The 22,334-nt window shown below is 40.1% G+C and overlaps 2 protein-coding genes across 10 annotated transcripts in view; one reads left to right on the top strand and one right to left on the bottom strand.

Moving 5' to 3' along the window:
- Nucleotides 1-22,334, bottom strand: part of ANGEL1 (angel homolog 1) — a 122,585-nt gene that overhangs the window by 16,690 nt on the left and 83,561 nt on the right. For 2 of the 8 annotated variants that reach the window (XM_016428175.2, XM_056810627.1), the window contains one exon: nucleotides 6,231-6,345. In XM_016428175.2, coding sequence (XP_016283661.1) covers nucleotides 6,231-6,333 — 103 coding nt within the window. In that variant the 5' untranslated portion in view covers nucleotides 6,334-6,345. Of the gene's footprint in view, nucleotides 1-3,365; nucleotides 3,798-6,230; nucleotides 6,346-13,101; nucleotides 13,708-22,334 lie in introns of those variants that run through there. The other 6 variants (XM_007472768.3, XM_007472767.3, XM_007472769.3 and 3 more) reach the window with 6 other exon arrangements.
- LRRC74A (leucine rich repeat containing 74A) overlaps nucleotides 13,774-22,334 on the top strand; it is a 56,529-nt gene continuing 47,968 nt past the window's right edge. For both annotated transcript variants that reach the window (XM_056810629.1, XM_056810628.1), the window contains exons 1-2: nucleotides 13,774-14,170; nucleotides 16,452-16,583. In XM_056810629.1, the coding sequence (XP_056666607.1) occupies nucleotides 14,122-14,170; nucleotides 16,452-16,583 (181 nt within the window). In that variant the 5' untranslated portion in view covers nucleotides 13,774-14,121. The remainder of the gene's footprint in view (nucleotides 14,171-16,451; nucleotides 16,584-22,334) is intronic.

Here is a 22,334-nt window from a genome sequence, read left to right as displayed (position 1 = left end):
CTTTAGGCCCTCACTCAGCACCTATTTACTATAATTACATACAAGTCTAACAAGTTTGGTTATCTGGTTTCTCAGCCCACAAGAGATTACAAGTGACAGCAGACAGCCTGGGAGGAGACATAAACAATAAAAGTAGACAAGAGAACTAAAATCCCATAGTCTGGGACAAATTAGCCTAATGAGTCAAATAGTCTGTTATAGCATTAGGGTATTTTAATCTACTACAGCAAATTGATATACATTTTCATGGCCCTGAATCACTAAGCAGAGACATTACAATGTGCTCTATTTAAGAAGACAGGAAAGCACAACATACATTTTAGAAAGCTTTCTTTGCATAATGAACAAAATTTAAAACTTTTTGGCACTTCATGGAGTAAATAAAGTCTATTATCTATTAAATTCATTTATGTGGAATCAGCTCCTTCCTAGATGATAACAATGCCCAGATAAATGAGGCATTAGAGTGAAGGCAAGGACTCAATAAACAATGGTTTATTCATGAATTTACTATTATGCATCAGAGTACCTTAATGGGGCTCTATGGTATGGAATATTGCACACAGAAAGAATTGGCGTGTTAATTGATTTTGTGGGACTGTTTTTGTTTCTTATTTTTAAATATTTTTTAAAAGGCATGACTAACTAGGAAGGGGAGGAAAGGAAGAATATATTCAGCAATGAGGGTGATGTAAAAAATATCAAAAATAAAAGATTTTGTTTCAAAATACAGATGTTCTTTATTGTTCAATTGTTTTTCAGTTGTGTCTAACTCTTTGTGATCCCATTTAAGGATTTCTTGGCAAAGATATTGGAATGGTTCATCATTTCTTCACCAGTTCATTTTACAGAGGATGAAAAGCTAAGGCAAAAAGGGTTAAATGACTTGCTCAGAATCACACAGCTAGGAATTGTCTGAGGCCAGATTTGAAATCAGGAAGATCGGTCTTCCTGGATCTAGGCCTGGAAATTTTATCCACGGATTCACATAACCAAAATATAGGTGCTCCACCTACACTTCTCAAGGGAAGGAAGGACTGTCTCAAACTACAAGAGCTCTAAGATCTGAAAAAGTGAAGACAGACAGTGTAAGTGAAATCTGGAAGAATAGGAAGAACAATGATCATAATAAGCAAGCAGTCCAGATTTTGTAATCTCTAAGTGATGGCCCTAAGAATAATCAAATAGGTATCTCCCCTCTTAGGCTACTGAGATTGGACTAAAATAAGCACAGATTCATTCTGAATCTCAGAATTCAATTTAACCCATGCCACTAACTACCTGTGATGACCTTGGGCAAATCCTTAGCCTCCCTAGGTCTCTGCAACCTATAAAAGGAGCAGGTTAGATTGACCTAGATAATCTCTAGGGTCCTTTGCAATTGCTAGTCTTTGATCCCAAATGTTTCCATCCACAGAATGAGGGCTAAGGTCTGGTGACAGAACAAGGAAGCTATACAGCTTAAGGCATACTGTCAAACTGATGTCATTTTATCAGAGGAAATTACATATATATTTGCTGCTACACCTTAAGGAGACCATATGACCTTTCCTTCTGAGTTGTAGCTAAAAATCTGTCTGTGTAGTCTCCCCCATTAGAATATGAGCTCCTTAGGAGTAAGGACTGATTACTTTTCTTTTCTTTTTAAACTCTTATCTTCCATCATAGAATCCATACAGTGTACTAGTTCCAAGGCAGACGATTCTTAATTAAGGTCTATGAAGTGACTTGCCCAAAGTCACAAAGATAGGAAGTGTCTAAGGCCACAGTTGAACCCAGAACCTCTGGTCTCCAAGCCTGGCTCTCAATCCAGTGGGCCCTCTAACTACCCTGTGATTATTTTTCTATATAAACCCCCAGTGCTTAGCATAGGCTTTGCCCATAAGTACTTAATAAAAGTTTTTTTATTAATTCATTCATACAATCATCAGAATAAATCAAAGGGGCTGAGAGGTGTTTGGGGGCTTATGGTTCTAGCTATATTATTACTAGGCATGACCTTTGCCCACAGACAACTAGCTGTCTCCACCAAAGAGAATGGAGAACAGGCTCCAAACTTGACTCCTACCTATACCACCCCATCCTACCCCACCCCCATTATTATTGCCTTCCTCTCTAAGAAGGAAGAAATTTTCATCTTTTAGCATAGTGCCTAGCACGTAGCAGACCCTAAATAAATACTTTCTTCTCCTCCCTTGTAGTCTAGAAAAGAAGGCAAGAAACCCTGCAGAGAAAAAAGGTAAGCAGCCAGGCCAGCTAGGATTAAGGCCAGTTTGAGGCCATATAAATAAATGCAACCAATGTTTATTAGTCACTTACTTAGGTGGGTTTCTTAATCTTTTTTGTGACTAGCCCCTTGGGCAGGTGAAGCCTATTGGACCCCTACTGAAAATAATGCTTTTAAAAGAATAAAATACACAAAATTACAAAAGAAGCCAATTAGCTACACCCCCCCCTCCAAAAAAATTTTTTTAAATTTATTAGACACTGCACTACAATGACACAGTGCCACTCTGGAAGGATTTGTTTTAACATGTGAATTTTCCAGAATATAGGTTTAAACTCCACTAGTGCCCAAATTTAAAAAAAAAAAAATCTAGTCATCATGGAAGGTAAACGTTCTAGGAACTCTCAAAGTCTGAGTGCAGTTTAAATCTATTAAAGCTTAGGAAAATTTTCTAAGATATAGGACGCCCCTAAAAGTTTTCCTGTAGTTTAAATCCATTAAAGCCCATTCTTAAAAGTTAAGGAATTTTTTCTAGGATACAGGGTACCCCCTAAAAATCTGCCTGCAGTTTGAATTTATTAAAGCTCACCCATAAAGCTTTGTTAAAGCCTTCGAGACTTTTGGACCATCCTGTACATTGTACTTTGCCTTCTTACAGTAAGAACACATTTCCATACCCTTGCTTAACGTCTCGGAGTAAAATAGCCTGGGATGACTTCGTTGTTTTTGCTATCTGGTGTAATAAGTGATGTTCCTAATTACAAAGCATCAGTCACGGACTGTTCATTCTGACCTGCTTTTTTCTCGGGGGGGAGGGAGGAGAACCAGGAAGCCCCAGCTTCGCAGAGATCAATTAATTGAAGGGCATCCCCTACAGCCCGGTACCCTCTCCCAGACTTCTAGCCCCAGGTGAGCACCGGACAGAGGCCCCCGGCCGCGTCTCCGCAGAGGCGGCTGTTCCTGCTGGGCGAATCCTTCCGCCGCGGGCAGAAAGGAGGCTTTATTCCCTCCACTCCTGCTCGGTGGACTGCATCTGGTGCGCCCACCCGCAGCAGGGGTGGGGTGGGGGTGGGCTGACTTCCGGGACGGAAGAGAGGGATCCGCCTGGGCGGCCCCCAGGGCATGGGGTCCCGGGTACCTGAGAGGACGCGGCACAGGCGCGCCGCGGGCAGCAGCAGGTAGCACAGGCACGACCCGATCATACCCGGCAGTGGGTCTGGGTTGCCTGCCCTTCCGCCGGGTCTCCCCGCAGCAGCCGCGCCCACGTGGTGCCGCCGCCGCAGCCGCCGGCCACTCCCGCCGCTAGCCCTTCAACAACAACTTTATTGGGAGCGCGCGTGCCTGGCGCGCGGAGAACACGGTTGTGCCCCGGTGACCAAAACAACCGGCGGCAACTTGCCCCACCCCCACCCCCTCTCCTAGCTCCCTCAGGGCGGATGCCCCCTTCCTTCCCAGTGATAGACCTGTCTCACCCTCGACCGGGCGCTGCGGTACCCAATCAATCAATCAACCACCGACCGGCGGCTCCGCCTGTGCCTCCGAACGCAGGCCCCGCCCCTCCGAACGCAGGTGCCGCCCCTCCGAACGCAGGCCCCGCCCCTCCCTTCATCAGCCCTAGAGCCTCCACTCACTCCCACCCCCTCCCTGCCCCAAGAAGGGAATTTAGAAGAACTCCCCCACCCCCAGTCCAATGCACACAATTTTACAGACAAGGAAACTGAGGCCCATGGAAAGGAAGGGATTTGCCCAAGGCCACAGTCCTAGGTAATGAGCAGAATAACAACAAATAACAATAACTTTCATATACATAGCATTCTGAATTTCATAAAGTGCTCTGTATCTCATTTTATCCTCACAAAACCTTTGGCAGATGAGGAAACCAAGCCCAGAAAGGGAAAGGATAACAAACCCAGTTAACTGGCGAAATAATAACAACTATCTTTTATAAGGGACTTAAAGGATCACAAAGTGCTTTGCAAATAACTCATTTTGTCCTCACAAAATTCAGGGAGGTAGATTCTATTATTAATCCCCATTTTACAAATGAAAAACTGAAACCAGGGAAGTTGCTCAGTGTCACACAGCTAGTAAATGTCTTAAGCTGAGATTTGAACTAAATTCTTCCTGACTCCAACTCCAGCGCCATCTAACAGAAAAGAATTTTTAACTCACTCATTTCTTTTTTCCTCCTCCCCCAAACTAGGTCATTCCCCTCCCCCTCACCCTCGACCACTTTCCCAATTTCCTCTCCAGCTAGGGAAAATGGGAAAGTCATATTTAAGAAGAGATGAGAAAAGAACAACACAATTTTATGGTGTAATTAAAAAAAATTGCTGAATTTGTAACAAAAGGATCTAGGTACAAATCCTATGTTATCTGTGTGGCATTAAAAATTATTTGAATAAAGACATAAGCATTATACTTGTGAAATTTGTAAATTATTTGGAGACCGGAAGGAAAACTTTACAGTTTGAATAGGACAACAGAAACCAGAATATTAAAGGAAGATTAGAACCTTGAACTGAATTGTATTAAATGAAATTTAACAGGGCTATACCTCATACCTTGTACTTGAGTTTTAAAAATCAATATAAAATAGAGAGGGTTAAAAAAATACCAAATATGAGAGGAATATCTTTTTGCACAAGAAAAGTGGGTAAAAAGCTTAAGTGAGTAAATAGTACCATATGTCAGCACACAAATACATAAAAGCTAATGCAGTCTTATAAGTCACTGAAAAAAAAAACCATAATGTCCAAAACCAGAAAGGTGATAAGTCTCACCAATATTCTGCACTTGGTCAAGCTACCTCTGGAATGTTTAATTCAATGTTGGATGCTACATTCTAGAAATTTTTTTGAAATGCTCTTTTGTTCAGAAGAGGGAATGGTGAAATGAGGATGGTGAAAAGCCTCAGATGTTTCTTAACTGTGTGACTCTGGATATATCACTTAACCTATCTGCCTCTGTTTCCTCAGCTGTAAAATGAGGAGAATAATATAGTATCTACTTCTGAGGACTGCTGTGAGATTCAAATGAGAATATAATTGAAAAGAGCTTACTAGGCACAGTATTGCCTCTTAGTAGACTTTTTTTTTAAAGTCTCACCTTCTGTCTTCAAATCAGTAGTGTGTATGGATTCCAAGAACTGATACTAAGTATTCATTCCAAGGCAGAAAAGCAGTAACAGGTTAAGTGACTTGCCCAGGGTCACACAGCTAGAAGGTATGTGAGGCTAAATTTGATCCCACCTATCTCTAGGCCTGGCTCTGTATTCACAGTGTCAGCTCACTCTGCCTGTAGGCATTTAATAAATGCTTGTTTCCTCCCTCACTCTCACTCCCAAGTTCTCACAATATGAAGATTGGTTGAAGGGAACAGGCCATGTTTACCCTGGGAAAGAATAGACCTACCAGGGATAAGATACCTTCAAGTATATGAAAGACTCTGGGAAGAGATTGGCCTTGCTCTGTTTGCCCCAAAGGCTAGAAGTATGCTCTTAGTAGAGCATATTTTGACTAAATATGAGGAAAACTTTTCTAAAAATTTTGAGCTGTCTAAAACTTGAATGGGCTGCCCTGGAAGACAGTCGAGTCTCTCGCTAGAGATTTTTCATCCAAAGGTGGCTGATTCCTTTGGTGGACATGTAGAATGAATGGCTCATTCTGTTCAAGTATAGTGGGACTACATGACCTCTAAAATCCCTTCCAACTCTGACATTTTATGATTCGGTCATTAAATCACTTTTTTTTCTGGACTTCAACTTCCTTATCAATTAAATGATGACTAAGGGTAAGTGACAACAAAGACCCTTTCCAGTTCTGAATTCCATAATCCCCTAAATAAAAGAGGCTCTGAGCACCAAAAGCCACATATGTGTGTATGACGCCTCATTTTTCAGTTTCTCTTCAACTCATCTTACATACATCCTTTTTGCTTCCCGCCCCTCTCCCACTTCCCATTGTAGAGCCAGAAAGTTCTATTGTGTTCCCTTTCTCAGTACCCAGTGTCCGGGCTGTGCAGTCTCCAATTTGTGGCTGGAGTCTCTGTTGTTCAGGAAAGCCCTCTGGGGAGTCTCCAGACCCAGGACCGGCTGGGTACATCATGACACAGAAAAGCTAGAAAAAGAAACAGAGAGATGGATAATAAATATTGATAATGATGGTGATGGTAATAATAACAATAGCATTTTTGTTATACTTTTTTTTGGAGACCGTGTCTTTTTATCGCTGCCCAAAATGGAAGTGCAACAATCATTTACAGGCTTGTTCCCAATGCTAATTGGCAAAGGAACTAAATTTAATCTGGTCCATTTCTAACCGAGCCCAGTTTGCTCCTCCTTAGAAACCCTGGTAGCTCCTTGCTTGGAGGCTCATGATACTTTTGCCAAATTTAATGCAGACAGTTGATTGGCTTAGCTCAAGGCAGCTCAGAACTCCAGAGTTCAAGCAATGTACCAACCTCAACCACCCCAGAAGTAGGGATTATATATGACACCCAGTTAACACTTTCTGTGTTAAAAAAAAAACCCAACACATTATGAACATTATAGTTTTTCTTGATGTTGTTTACCCTTGGTGCCTGAGACCAATGCAAATCTTAGGGTAACAATTGTCTTCATACCCATTCAACAGGAGACTGCAGGTGCCAGCTGAACTACTGAGAGCCATATTGAGTGAAAATATTCAATAGTGAGTCATTTTTTTATATAGGTATGATTTTGCCCTATCAATTTGTTTTGCAACAAAATAAAATGCATTACAACCAAACCCTCCACAGCGTTGTAAGTTCTCTAACATTGCTTACACTATTTCTTATAATGCACTTCTACCTATTATACATTTTTGTGGAATCAGTTAATTATCTTAGGCAGGCTACATTCAAAAACAGCCCCCAAACAAAGGCCACCATCTTAGATAGTAGATTAATTTTGAGAGAATCTTTCTTGTTTTCATTTGGCCTAGCTTCCAGAGGCTCAATTTCCAAAACTGATCCTAAACTTACAACATTTATCTGGACCTAGCCAGGAAGTCCCTTCTTTCACAGTCTGAGCATAAGGAAGAGAGGAAAGGGTAAGGAAAAATGAGGGAGATGATATTTTCAATGCAATGTTGTGAATGTTTGGGATTCTTTGGGAGTTAGAGATGATTCAACTTTATACCCTCCTAGCTTATGTTCCCAGCACTCTCAAATTATTTCATTTTAAATTTTGGAAATTTTCTCCCCCAACCCTACATTTCCTCTAGTATTTGTATTGGTTAATCCAGAAAGGGAGTTATAAATGAGTGAACCTTGAGGACAGAGGGGACACAGTCTTGCTTGAATGTTCTGGATCTTGTTCTTCACATCAGAGAAATAGTATGATGCATTTGGAAAAAAGTCCCAACTTGAGAAGGAAAGAAGACCTAGATTCAGAACCTAGCTTCGCCAAGAATGATGGCAACTAGATGGTAGAGAGAGCACAGGGCCTGGAGTCAAGAAGACCTTGAGTGTGATCACATGCAGCCATTAAATCTGTGTGAACATGAGCAAGTCACTTAACCTCTGTCTCAGGTTCCTAATTTGGAAAATGAAGGTATAATAATACCAACTTCCTGATGAGATGATGTTTGAAAAGCTCTTTGCAAACCTATTATGGAAATGATAGTTATTGTTATTTTTCCTATGACTTTGGACAAAACATTGAATTCTTCTTGGACTTTAATTTCCTCATCTGTAAAATGGAAAGGAAAGGTTAAAAGATCTCTTTAAGCTCAAGATCTAGAATACTTAGAATCACCCACCAGGTACTAATTTGTCAGTTGCCTTAGCCTCTGTTTGCTTCCCTGTTCCACGTATGTAAAGCAATGGCCAATAAGAATTAACCCCTTCCTTACTTTCTCCCCAAAGGTACTGCAAGAATGAAAGAAGAAATTCAGTAGTGTTTCAAGATCCTTGAATGGCAAAGAAAAAAATGTATACACAGAATACTATTATTCTGATCATATCAAGTCTCTCCATGAGGTACTGGACAAAATGCTAGCAATCTCAAGACTGAGAGAGCACTCCAGAAATAAATCAGGTAATCTAGCCAAAATTTTCCTTTTCTACCTGTTTGCTTTCTTGGTAGAGTGAGTATATACTCCATTGCCACCTACTAGGAAGAATACATAGGGCTATCTTCACAAGATAATATTTTAGAGACCTTCCCATGGCCAGCTACCCTAATTTCACATCCCCCGAGTTTTTTTTGTTCAAGATTAATTTAAAGTAGTCAGGCATCTGGTGTTCATGGGTCTTTCCAAATGTCCATTTCCCTTTTCCATTTTCAACTCTATTCCCCCTAGACTTAGACTTTTAGAGCTAGAAAAGAGCAGTGAGATCATCTAGTCCAATTCTCTCATCTTACCAAGAGTTTAATAGTTTTATGTTGAAATGTTTTAACATAACCTTTGCCTATTATTGGCATACATTCTTCTTTCACTTGACCCTACTCTTCTGGTTTTAATATGATGTGTATTCTTCAATTTAAAATCTGGCATTATTTAACAAGCTGATAGAAGTTATGCTTAGACATCTGTGTCACTGTCATTTTACACTTGGTACAAGTTCCACAAGAGATACAGGGCAAATAACATGAAGGAGTGTGCTTATATGAAAAGAAGGGTAAGTAGAGGTAAAAAGAGTAGGGCAAGGTAGAGAAGAGACTTACCCATAGCCTACCTTCTGATAGTTTCCCATTTTAATTAGTTGGGATTTTTGTTTATTTTCACTAATTAGGTCCTAAATTCTATTGTTTCTTTAAATTGGAAGGACAAGTGCTGTTAGCATCTAAATTGTGAGTCCCAAGGTAATCCCTAGTTATTTTGTCCTAGGTAGGGCTAAAATCTTTACAGCTTCCAAATACAGTTGATCCAACTGTACAGATACAGATGGTCCAGATGACCAACTGCACTATTCCAAGCAGGATAGTAAGTACAGTGGCATCCCTATCTTCAAAATGAGAGAGGAAAAAACCACTTATTGTCCATATCAAGTTTACAAAACAGTAAGAAATCCTCCAGTGCTATATCCTGTGTGAACTACTTGAGGTCAATCCAAGAGTCATCAGTAATAAAGGTAGGTAATAAATAACAATCACCAACATTATGATGGTTTTAACATAATTTTGAGGATACAGCATAAATGACAGGTTAAATCAGAGTTATTCCCAATAATCTGTAAAATTTATGACCCCAGCTAAAGTCCTTTAGAAACATCATTTCCCCAAAACAACCATTAACAGGTAGAAGTTGGTCTGTAGCAATGAACATATACATGTTCAACTGTAAATGAACCTTGGATAAGCTGAAAACAAGGGATTTACTTTTATTAAGAAATATGTCTAGATTAAATATATTATATCTAGATGAAAGGATACTATTCCTTTTGGTTTTGCTAGACTAGTAACCAACCCTCAAAACATGGTTATGCTCCTATGTATAAATAATGCATATATATTTTTATATCTACATAAATGTAAATTATTGGAGATAACTCATTTAACCTGTCATCTATACTTTATCCTCAAAATTATATTAAAATCATATTAATGTCATGGGTTGTTGTTTACCCATTATGTTTACTTTGACCTAACATGAAGTGATTCCCTCAATATCTCTCAGTGAAGAATTTCTAACTTTTGTAGACATGATCTGGAAGGAAGTATTTTTATTCTCACTTGGAAGGATTATCATTGTCCTCACATTCCTACTTAAAGTATTAGACTTGATCTTAAGAAGACCTATGTTTGAATTCTATCTCTAATATTTACAATACAGTCATGGATTTAGAGTCAGAAGGAATCATAGAGGTCATCTGGTCCAACTTTCTCATTTTATTGATGAGAAACTCAGGCATTTAAGAATGGTTAAGAGATTTGCTCAAAGTCACAAAGGTAGAAAATGTCCAAGTTAAAATTAAACCTCAATCCACGGGCTTTTCAGTCTTCTCCATATTAGCTGTGTGACCTCCTATGCTAAGGTACGTATCTTCTCTGTGTCCCCCTACAACTAAGACTAATGTGCTAAGACAGATTGGTTTTCAACTCATATTCGGTAAGTTCCCATGAATGAGAGTCCCTTCTGCTACCTGAAATCATGTATCCCTGAAACTGCCAAACTAAGAGGGATGAATTGCCCACTCAAAGATTAAATTTCCCTATGGGACCAAAGGATATATTTCTAGATATTGAACCAGGTCACCCAGAAGAGTAGTTTCTAATTAAAGTCAGTATAGATTTCTAACTTGCTGCACTTGTAAACAAAGACTACACCTCCACCATAAGGACCCATATGTGTGTTGCTTTCTCCATTAGAATTCAATGTCCTTGAGGTGGGCTGGGCCCAGGATTTTGGCTTTCTTTGCATCCCCCAACTTAGTATAGTTCCTGCACAGAGTGAGCATTTAATAAATACTTTGTCCTAGATGAGTCTGATTTATTTGGGGGAGGATTTTTTTGTTGAGCTTTGGTTTTTGAGGAACCTGTTATTTCACTGGTATAGGGAACTCCAATTAAAGAACTTCCTTTACCATTGTAGATTACACCTTCTCTGCAATTTAGGGCTTTAGAGAGTTGCCTGGGGAGTGGGGGGATTAAGAGATTTAGTGATTTACTGAGTCATATAGCTAATTTCCTTCAGAGACTGGATTTGAACTCATGTCTTCTTGATTCCGAGGAGAGCTTTAAGCTCCTACATTTGTTTCCTCAACCGTAAAATTGGAATAATAACAGCACCCACCTCACAGGGTTATTGTGAGGATCAAATGAAATCAAAGAAGTCAAGTGCTTGGCACATTGCCTGGTACATAGTAGGTGCCTTAGAATGCTTATTCCCTTCCCTCCTGTCTTCTCTACATCTTAGTACTTATTTCCTTTGACTTGTTATCTATAAAATATTATGAGATATCCAGGCAAGAGGCATAAAGAGCCTAAATATAAAGATTTACTTAGACTAGCAAAGCATTGATATCTAGAAGTATTTAGAATTATGTTACAGTAGGTCATGAAAACTCAAATGTTGTGGCTTTTTGTTTTTGTTTTTTTTTTAATCCTGACTTTCTGTCTTAGTATTAGTTCTAAGGCAAAAGAGAGATAAGGTCTAAGCAACTGGGTTAAGTGACTTGCCCAGGGTCACATAGCTAGGAAGTGTCTGAGGTCAGATTTGACCCCAAATCCTCAAGACTCCAGGCCTGTCTCTCTACCCAGTGAGCCACCTAGCTAACCCCAAAACTCAAACGTTAAAGAATATGCTGTTATAGAGTTATCTTGTTGTTATAGAGTTATCTTGCAGTCTTGTTAGTAACTTATCCAAGTGACTGAGATACCATAGTAGACTAGGGAACCCCAAGTTCTACATAGTTTCCAAATCATGAATTGGGCTCCACAGGAGAAAGCTGGATTTGCTTCCCCATCCTGAAGTTCCCTTTGCTTCAGAGAAACATGTGAATAACAAGAAAATTCTTATATATATAATACTTTGAGGTTTCCAAAGTTCTTCTTTATAACACTTTGAAGTAGATAGTAGAAATATATTATCTCTGTTTTATAGATGAGGAAACTAATACTCAGGGAGTTTAATTGACTCTTCATGGTCACATAGCTAAGGCATTTCAGTGCTAAGATTTGAACCTACAAATCTCAACTTTGAGTCTAAGGCCCTTTCCCAAGTTCACAAGAACCTCATTTACACCTCTTTTGGCCTAGAAGTTGGTTCAGGGAAGTTAGACCTAGTGGTATGCCTAGAGTAAAAATTCTCTTTGAAGTGACTCCAGTCTCAAAACCAACCAAATGCTAGTTTTGAACTAATCTAAAAGCCAAAATGAAAGTGACTGTCTGCTTCCAAATATCAGTGTGCCAAAATAATTGCCTATAACATTTTTTCCTCCAAGGAAAGATTTCTAACTCCCATTGTTTTGTAGAAGTAACATAATCCCATTGTCTAAAATGGACTTATTTAAGACCCCTTTAAATATCTTCTCCCCCTCAGTAGTGGAGAAATAAATGAACCCCTTTTGCTCAATAGAAATGATCTAACAGTTGAAGATAAAGTCAAATTAAATGCATTTATGTTCTTTCAAGCAACAGAGAAGAGGTGTAGAAGGTTTTTGGCTAGCTATAATGAATGTCCATTGAATACATTAAGTTCTCTTCACCTCTGACAGCACTTCTTACCTGTCAGTCCTAAACTCTCATCACTTAGTACTCTTCTAAGAAGTCACCAAACCCAGGGCCAAGAGATTGTATGTGGAGAATTATTCAAATCAACTAATCACATTTCTAATAAAGAATTAACACACATCTAACATTTTTTCAAGGGAAGTGTCTGATTCTTTTTCTACTGTATCCTGCCTTCCTCCTGGCTTAATATCTCTGCTCTTCATATCTTTCACTCCTATATCACTATATAATTTAATGGAAGCCATGTGATAGTGTGTGGTAGAATACCATGACTCTCCAAATAATTAAAACAGCAGGTAACCCAAAAGCCAATGATAAAATTTACAGGATGGGCCACAGTTGCACAGGTCTTTCTGATCTCTGGTGCTAAACTTGACTTTGGAAGAGCCTCACAGAAGGTGCTTAACAGATATCTAAGAAATGTATGATCAGAAATGAAGGTGGGCCAATCACACACACAGTGAGAATGCACAGCCCAAAGCTTGCACTGGTGCTCACAAAATGTTAAAGGGTCCTAGAAGAAGGCCATAGATCCTCTATGGAGGATTTGTTGGAGTTCATGGACAAGAATCTCATAGAGATGAGATTGCAGTCTGCACTGTTAGAATAATCACATGGATGAGATGACAGTTCTATTGAAATTGAATCTTATGAAGTCAACCACCAAATTACTGACCTGACCTGTTGAAGTGCTGGAAGAACTTGTCAAGAAGTAAAAACAAGAACAAAAAAAGTCTCTGGATTCACCAACCAGTAAACTATATGTGAACTTCAACTCCAAGACATAAAATACAACCTGGAATGGGACTGGTCTCTGGGCAACTTCAATTTAAGTTGACAAGAAGCAGCTCTTGCTTGGACAATGCTTTGGCTGCCGTCAGCTGTGTTGATAGAATGTGTCTATTTGTCGGATACAGATCTTCTGCTCCAAGCCTCAGAATGCTTTCCCAAATTTAAAAACAAAAACAAAATAAAAATAAAAACAAAAAAAAACAAAAAACCTATACAGGAGGAAACTGACCTCACCCTCCACTGAAATATTTTGTACTTGAAGTACAGCCACCATCTCTAGAGTAGAACATGATGGCAGCTCTTGACAGTCACCTGATTAAGAGGCTCTGGTTCAGTCCTAACTCAGAGGGAAATATACCACCTGTGAGTGACCCACCCACACCACCTGGGCACTCCCAGCCAAGCCTTGGCTTGATCCCGATGAACATAGGAGAAAAGATGACTGCCTGAGCTGACGGGAGGTTGCGAGGCCTGCTGTTGCCAGGTTCACCCTCCTAGATCACAATGACTAGATGAGGTCATGGAATGTTGGAGATGAAATGAAAAGTGGAGGGAGGGAGGGGGTTGGGGTAAGAGGCATGGGAGGGTCTCATTTAGACAGGGCCCCAGGACAACTTCTCAGGGGCAAAGCAGGTTTCCTTGCCCTGTTGACCAGGGGAAGCAAAGTTTCTCCCAACTGACTGAACTGGGATAATATTCACGCATGTCAGGTCACCTCAGGGATCAGTTCTTTCTGGGGCTTGCTGTGGTAGAAAGGTTACAACAGTCCACCAGGATTTGTTTATGGGAGATTGAGGAGAACAAAGTTTGAAACAGAAGTGAATGTACCCGTGTGCTTCTGGGGGAAAGACCAGCAAGGTGGTGAACAGCAGCTAGCAGCAACACTGGGAAGGGCGTTGACAACATGGACTATGATGATGATGATATTGATGAATTACTTGAACTTAAGCAAGGTGAAAAGTCATAACATTTATCACCACTTAGATTCCTTTGGTGCTGCCCCAGCTGAAAATGCAGTGATTACATGTTCTGTGGGGCCCAGCTTTTCTTGCTTCTTGCCTTCTGGAACAGGATTTGTAGCACATTGATTGGGGGTTGGATGGGGGTAGGTCAAGAACTGGTCAACAGGATGTTAGAATTGTAGAACTGTAGAGCTGGACAGGACCGTAGACCCAATCCAACTTCCTACCCTATATCACACACACACACACACACACACACACACACACACACACACACACACACACACACACACACATTTAAAATTCAGTGAGGATTTAAGACCCAGAAAGGTGAACTCACTTGTCTAAAGAATCGGAGAATTAGTGGTTGAATTCATCTATTATTCCCCAAGCCAGTTTTCTTTATGTTACACCACTATCAGGGGTGACACCAAGAATTTATACTTCTATGCAAAGAATAGGAGAGCTTCCTGACTTCATTTCAAATCAGAGCTGTGGAATTGCCAGGGGCCTTGTTTCTCCAGGGCATGAGATCTCCTAGTTTACTGTAGAGGTATTTCCACCCATATTCCAGGATCAGAGGGTCATATATTTCAAACTGGAAGAGACCTCAAAGATCATCTAATACAAGTTCCTCATTTTATAAATAAACCCAAAGAGGTTTAAATGACTTGCAACGCTCACACAGGTCAACAGAGAGATTTGAACTTAAATTCTCTGATTCATTGTCATGCCTCTTAAATGCCAACAGCATGTCTTTATACCATCTAGTCATTCCTTCTGATGCTGGTGGTAGGAATTCAGTGTTGGAATTTCACACTGCAAAAAAAAAAATCCCATAGATAATTGAACTGAGGTTCAAGAATTACAAATTTTCACTCAAATGTCATAACAGGGCATAGACTATAAGGGAAGTCCTATTATTTTCAAATATCCCTCATCAAGGAAAGGAGAACAGTAAGAGAAGCATGGAACCATAATATTTTAATATTTAATTTCAACTGAAAGAAGATTTTGCTCCATCCTCTCATTCCTCCTAGGAATATTAACTGAAGATTGGAAGGGAAAGGCATTAATGTTATTTAGCTAGACAGGTTGGGAGCAAAGTGGATAGACTGCTTATGAGTCAAGAAAACCTGTGTTCGAATCCTTCCTCAAACACTTATAAATTGTGTGACTTTGGGCAAGTCATTTAATCTGTCTCAGCCTGTTTCTTCATCTATAAAATGAAGATGACAATAGTAACTATCTCAAGTTTATTATGAGCATCAAATGACATAATGTGCTTTATAAATGCTGTTATTATTTGGAAGCCAAATTTAACTTCCTTTCCTCTTGCATTTGGCATTCAAACCAGCTTTTCAGTCCATGTCTGACCCTAAAGAGAGCTGGATATTGCAATAAACTTGGAGAATTCCCACTGTGGAAACTCCTTCTACAAATATTGATCATAGCTTAAAGTTTTAGGGAATTCATTCACTGAGACAGAGAAACTGCATAACTTACCTACAGTCACATAGTGTGTCAGAAGTAGGAATTGAATGCAGGTCTTCTATATCTATATCTACTTCTATATCTTCTATATCTATATCTACTATATCTTCTATATCTACTTCACTATCCTGCCTTTTCTTTGTCTTTCCCCCAAAAGAAAAAGTGTAAGTTGAGTAAATCACCAAGTCAGTATCATGGAAGAGAAGGAAGAAAGTAATTGGTCTAGTCAAATGTGTGCAGTCAAACACAGAACCAAGCCTGTTAGAGATTTCCCAGGGTTCTCAAATGAGCAACAACCAGGGAATACAGCAGGAAAGCATCAAGTCTTCTCAGACAAGTTTGGCATAGTTCAAAGGCCAGTTTTGCACTTAATACTTACTGAACTGTATTGAATATACTGCAGGCAGGTAGGGGAGGGCACAGGTAGGGAGAGGAAAGTACATGGACTGCACCTGCCATCAAATTATAAAATGATAGAGAGAGAAGGTGCCTTAGAGATCACCTGCTCCAACCCCTTCATTTACAAATAACCTATCAGATCAAAGTCTTCCCCTTAGTGACAGAGACTCTACTCCTTCATCAAAGTAACAAAAACCCAGAACCAAGAAGGAGGGAGGAGAATGGGACTGCCGGGTAGGCGAATGAACTGGATTTCTTTCCAAAAAGTCCCTGAGAAAGAGGTAGGGTTGGATTATTTCTGGTTAGGCTAGAGAAAGGTGCAAGTTCCTAACACAGGATGAGGGAGATGGACTTTTCTTCCCTCTTTTTTTCTTTTTAGATGAGACTGAACAAGCAAACGAAGAGAGTGATTCTAATGAAGAAGAAATCATCTGTGAGGTAGATTCTTCTCCTATCGATGAAAAAAATAAAAACAAAATTGAGAACTATGAAACAGATCTGGAACTGGAAGGTAAATCTTCATCATGATGCAGGGGTGGTGGCCAACAACATATATGCCAGAACAGACTCTTCTCCATTATTTTATTTATACTTACAAGGGTGCTGTGGAGTGGGAGAGAGCTATGATTTCTTCCTCTGAGTAAAAGATGCCAGTGTGACTTTGCTGATAGGGTGGGCCCTGTGGTCTCTGCTGTACAAATTGCATCATGATAATAGCTAATGTTAACATAGTGCTTACTGGACACCATGCTAAACACGTTAGTTATCTTATTTCATCCTCACCACAACCCATGAAGTAGATGCTATTAGTCTCCCCATTTTATAAATGAGGAAACAGAAGCAAAAATGCTAAATGATTTTCCCAGGGTCACACAGCTAGTAAGTGTCTGAGGCTGGATTTGAACTCAGTTCTTTCTGACTCCAAGCACAGCCACCTGGCTGACCTGTTCAAAAAACATATGTCATATATTGTGGGGGGACACAAACATGAGCAAGACAAGGGGCCTTAGTCACCAGGAGCTAACAGTTTAGTCTGTTTGAGCAAGACTCTTGTTATAAACATATTTCATCAAATCCCTATACTATGTATTGTCTTCTATTAAAATATAAGCTCCTCGGGGGAAGGGGCTGTATTGTTTGCTTGTTATTTGTATCCCCAAATAGTGCAACACATGATATATATAGTATGTACTTGATGAAGGCTTTATTTGTCAATATACTGCTGTATCAACTTTCAAAAATAAGCTTATACAACTTCAAAGCAGATGGTTTGAAAGGTTTCACAGGACAGCCCTGTGTCCATCACTCATTCATTCAGCTGGCATTTATTAAACATCTCTCTGGACCAAGCACAGTGATGGCCTTCTTCCACTCGCCTAAACATCTCATGACAAATCTCAGGAAAGGGGGGGTCCTCATGGTTTGTCTGAAGAGCCCTGAAACCCTTTTCCCCCATACTATGTTTTCCCACTATTAATATAGGAAGTGCCCTGACCCAGCAGTTTCTTCTCCTGATAAATACTAAACTAAGAGCTGTGGGACATGAAAAAGGTCCCTGGCAGCTCAGTAAGATTCAGGACCATTAAGTATGTATTGTCTCAGTGACTAGGAGTGGGAGCCCACCACCACTGGAAAGCTTTGCCTGTTTGACTGGCTTTAAGGGAATTTGCCTAGCCACCTCTCTCAAGATCATTTGATCCAGCTGACCATCTGGTGCCCTCTGACAAAGTCATAATATCCCAATGGACCAATCCACCATTTTCTGTGGTCTGAGAAATCTGCATTTTAAAATTTATTTATGTATTTAGTTTGCATTTTGGGAATTGAAGAAGGAAAAAAAGAGAAGAATAAAGACAATGTTGGAAAGTTAGCATTAAAATATAACTAAGTCAAAGCAGCAAGCATTTATTTTTATTTACTTAATTTTTTTTAGGGACCAGGCCTGGGTTCAAAGTTAGACTCAGGCACTTCCTAGGTGTGTAATTCTGGGCAAATCACTTAACCCCAGTTGCTTAGTCCTTACTGATGCCTTGGAATCAATTCTAAGATGGAAGGTAAAGGTTTAAAAAAATCCAGAGGAAAAAACCAGTAGCAAGAACCTGACCTTGTAAACTAATCCCTCGAAGCTTATACTTAGAGACCTTGACCTGCGAAGTAGAAGACATAGGGTAATAGATTGAATGCTAAAAGGACCTCAGAGGTCATCTTATCCAACTTCATTTTGCTTGTGGGGAAGACGAAATCCACTGATGTTAAGGGACTTGCCCAAGTTCACCGAGTTAGTAAATAAATGAAGGACATTTCAAACCCAAGGCTTGAGACCCCAGACCCAGCATTTTTTCCTCTGTACTATGTTGCCTTTTCATATGCTCCCAGGAGTACATTTTCACAAAGTTATACAGAGATTCTACAAGGAGGCAGCAAACAGTGCTGTAAAGCAGATTTAAGGGTCCATTGGCTGAGTTGCATAAGGAAACCGTGTTTTGGGGCTCCATAACCACGCTTTCATTCTCCTTTTCTACTAATAGTTGAGCACTGACTCCGGGAAACAACCAGGGAAGCAGAAAGCAGTTTACTGTGCCAGTTTGCTTGTTTTTTGGTTGTTTTTAAGATCCTAAAGTTCTTACTGATATAATCCACTCATTAATCTCCACACACAGGCCAAAACCTCTGTCTCTTCCACATAGGCATATGTAGCTCTTGAGTTTCATGCTGCTCTTTAGGACTTTCCTCATCCTTCATTTTAATGTTCCTGGTTTTATGTGGATATGAATGTTGAGAGATGGGAAGGACACTGTATGATTTGTCCAAGGTTCCTCAAGATCCATGGGAATGGACCTACTAAGCTTGAAATGAAGCCATGGAGAAGAAAGCTAAGAATAAACCCAGGCCCCCAAATCATTAGGTGCCAGGGTTCTAATAAGAATAGAATTTGTCCCAAGGACAAACCAGGAGACAGATGGAGCCAGCAATTACTTAGCTATATGAAATAGGACCTCTGAGACCCATGTTTGGCTTAGAAAATTCAAACAATTGAGTGATGACAGAAACACAGCCTACAGCAACTCTGTCTCCTCTGTATCCTTTCAGTCATGTCAGGGGCTACAAGATCCCTCAAAGCAAGAAAGGTTCTTAATCTTTTTTGTGTTGTGGACCCATTTGGCAGCCTGGTAAAGTCTATGGGCCTCTTCTCAGACCATTGTTTGTAATGCTTAAAATAAATAAGGGAGCTAATTGTATTGGACAGGTTTCAAATTATTTTTAAAAACAAGTTCATGGACCCCGGTGAGAACCTCTGCTTGGAAAGGAAAAAGTCCCTCACTGGTGGCCTCATATATCATCCTTAGTGGGAAGCATCAGTATCAGCTGGCATCATGAAAGGACCCTGGTGGGTGTGACGGCATTACCAGGAGGTCCAAATCAGAACAATGCTCCTGAGCAGCCACAGAGGAGAGGTCAACTCCCTCAAGGGGCTAGCCTTCATCAGTCATGCTATGCTATCTTTTACATCTAAAAATGATGGTTTGTGATCTGAATGAGAAGGCTAATATGCAGCTATGACCCCAGCACAAGGTGACCTGTCAATCACTTGTCTTTTCCCTGACAAAGACAGTTCTATCTTCCTTGAAAATGCTTGTGTTCAACTGAAATTCCTCAGATCAAAAGGAAAACAGATGCAAAACTGTAATCTCAGGCAGACACAGAGAACTCAATCAATAGACCTGGCATGACCAAAAGGAGACCCAACTATTGAGAGAGATATTGGTAAATGAAAGAAAGGTATGAACTGCTCTAGTCTAAAACACAAGAAACCAAAGCAATCAAAAGTTTTCTGGGGGCAGCTAAGGTAGCACTATAGATAGACTGCCAAGAGGACCTGGCCTCAGATACTTCCTAGCTGTGTGACATTGGACAAGTTTACTTAATCCCAATTGCCCAGCCCTTACTGTTCTTCTGTCTTAGAGTTGACACAGACAGTAAGTTAGAATTAAAAAAAAAAATTCTCTGGACTAAGGAATGGAGGCCCCATATTGATTTTGAGCTCTGCCATGTAGCTTTGTAACCTTGGACAGTTTGGGGGCTCAATTTCCCTGTCTGTAAACTAGGGAAAGAGGAATGATGAAAGTAAAAGTAAAATGGCACATGGGAAACCTTTTTTAAAAAATGAGGAATGCCATATCAAAGTGCCACTCACAGTGCCACTACCCTAGGTCACATCCTCTGGATTATTAATAGCCTCCCAACTAGTCTCTCCTCTTTCCAGTCCATCCTCCACCCAGCCACCAAAATGATTATTTTAAAGTGTCATGATCATGTCGCTGGGACTCAGTCAACTTCTTCAACTCCCTTTTATCTCCTAGAATAAAATACAAACTCACTTGTTTCACATTTAAAACCCTTCATAAACTAGCTTCAGTTTGCTTTTCCAGGTTTAAAACACATTATTATCTTTAATGATAACACATTAATTTATAACACATTATTATCTTTAATGTACACTGCATTCCAATTCAACTGACCTACTTGTTATTCATACACAACATTCCATTCATCCTCTTCTGGGTTGCTTTGTACAGACTTGTCCCTTACTATATGAAATGCACTCCCTCCTCACTTCTGTCCCTCACTTATTTCAAAACTCATTCCAAGTGGCATCTTCTAGGATTTCCTAATTCCCAAACTGCTATTGTCCCCAAGCCCCCTGAAATTGCTCTATGTGTTCTATTTCCTTTTATGTGTATAACTTGTCCCCACCCACCCATAAGCTAAATGTTTGTTGAGGACAAGGATTGTTTCATTTTTGTCTTTATATCCCTAAGGATCATAAGATCTTATATGTAAAGCTGAAAGGAACTTCAGAGGACCTCTAGTCCAATCCCCTCTTTTTTTTTAATCCTTTCCTTCTATTTTAGAATCAATACTAAGTATTGATTCCAAGGAAGGAGAGTAATAAGTGGAGTTAAGTGACTTATCCAAAATCACAAAGCTAGGAAGTAGCTGTAGTTAGATTTGAACCCAGGTCTTCCTGACTCCAGGCCTGGCTCTCTATCCAAAGAGTCACTGCCCCTCAAGGAAGTTGTGACTTGCCCAAGCTCATATGGGTACTAAGCATCAGAGGAAGGATTTGAACTCATGTCCAGAACCAGTGTTCTTTCTCTTCTACTGTGCCTTATGCAAAGACCCAGTGTAGTACAGGCTTAATAATTTCTCATTGATTGATTAATTCTTCTGTATTTTTTTGTGGTCCTACAAAGACTCAAAACCTTGAAAGCTCACTCAAATTATTCTAATTTGAATAAAAGGTACCACCTATTTTTTTTCTTTGACAACTTGGAGCCCTACCAATAGAGAACCTAACTCCCCAAGGAGGCATGTTATCAGATTGGAATCTTCTAAGTTTGTTCTCTCTCATATCATTTGCTATTTTCCTAAGGCAGCCCTGAGGAGACCACACACACACACACACACACAGAGTAATGGATGAATAAATAAAGTATTCAATAAATATTTGTTATGTGCAAAGCACTATGGTAAATGTTGGGAATACAGATAGAAGAGTTAGACAATCCCTGCTCTCAAGGAACTTATATTCTGATTGGGGGAGCCAACATTTATGAAAGGTTTCAGCTGCAAATTATGTACAAAAGTGCATTGTCCTTAGGAGGCAGCAGCAAAGCAGATGTTCATGCCTCTTCTTTATTGTGTTTCCAGTGATAAAATCCTAAGGGTTTCTGATGTTGAACCATTTGAGGGTGTCAAGGATTTTGATGGAAAGACCTTTCTTTTCTGAGTCTGATAGATGTGTGGATATTGTACCTGCAGGAAAAGTTTTATCTCCACAAGGCTTCTTCTCAGAATTTTGGTTAGCAGCCACATGGAAAGCAAAGAATAATGGAAGCATTGCCATCCCCTAGACTCTTGGGTTCAGGGTGCTTGGCTGTTTTCATCAGGGAAGATGGCGGTTGTGGTGATGGTGGTGGTCTGACTTGCCCAGTTCCATCTGCCTCCTATCTCTCCCTCTGTTTCTTGCTGCTCCTGCTAACCTGGCTTTTTGGCACTGGGGGCAGTTAATGGTGCTGACAGACCCCCTCTCAACAGGAGTTGCCTCCTAGGATAATGACTATAAGGACTGGTCCAGAAGTAAGACCAGAGGTGAGGGAGGTGCTGTCCCTTCCAGAACTCTGATGCCTATCCGCCTGTTGGGTAGAGTTGGTCAGTAGGAGGTGCTGGATGAAGAAACTGAGGCCTAGAAAAGGTAAGT

Source organism: Monodelphis domestica, chromosome 1, assembly GCF_027887165.1.
Source record: "Monodelphis domestica isolate mMonDom1 chromosome 1, mMonDom1.pri, whole genome shotgun sequence".
In the NCBI taxonomy this organism is placed as follows: domain Eukaryota; kingdom Metazoa; phylum Chordata; class Mammalia; order Didelphimorphia; family Didelphidae; genus Monodelphis; species Monodelphis domestica.
The sequence above is the reverse complement of the archived record's forward strand: the minus strand, read 5'-3'. Positions and strand labels throughout refer to the sequence as shown.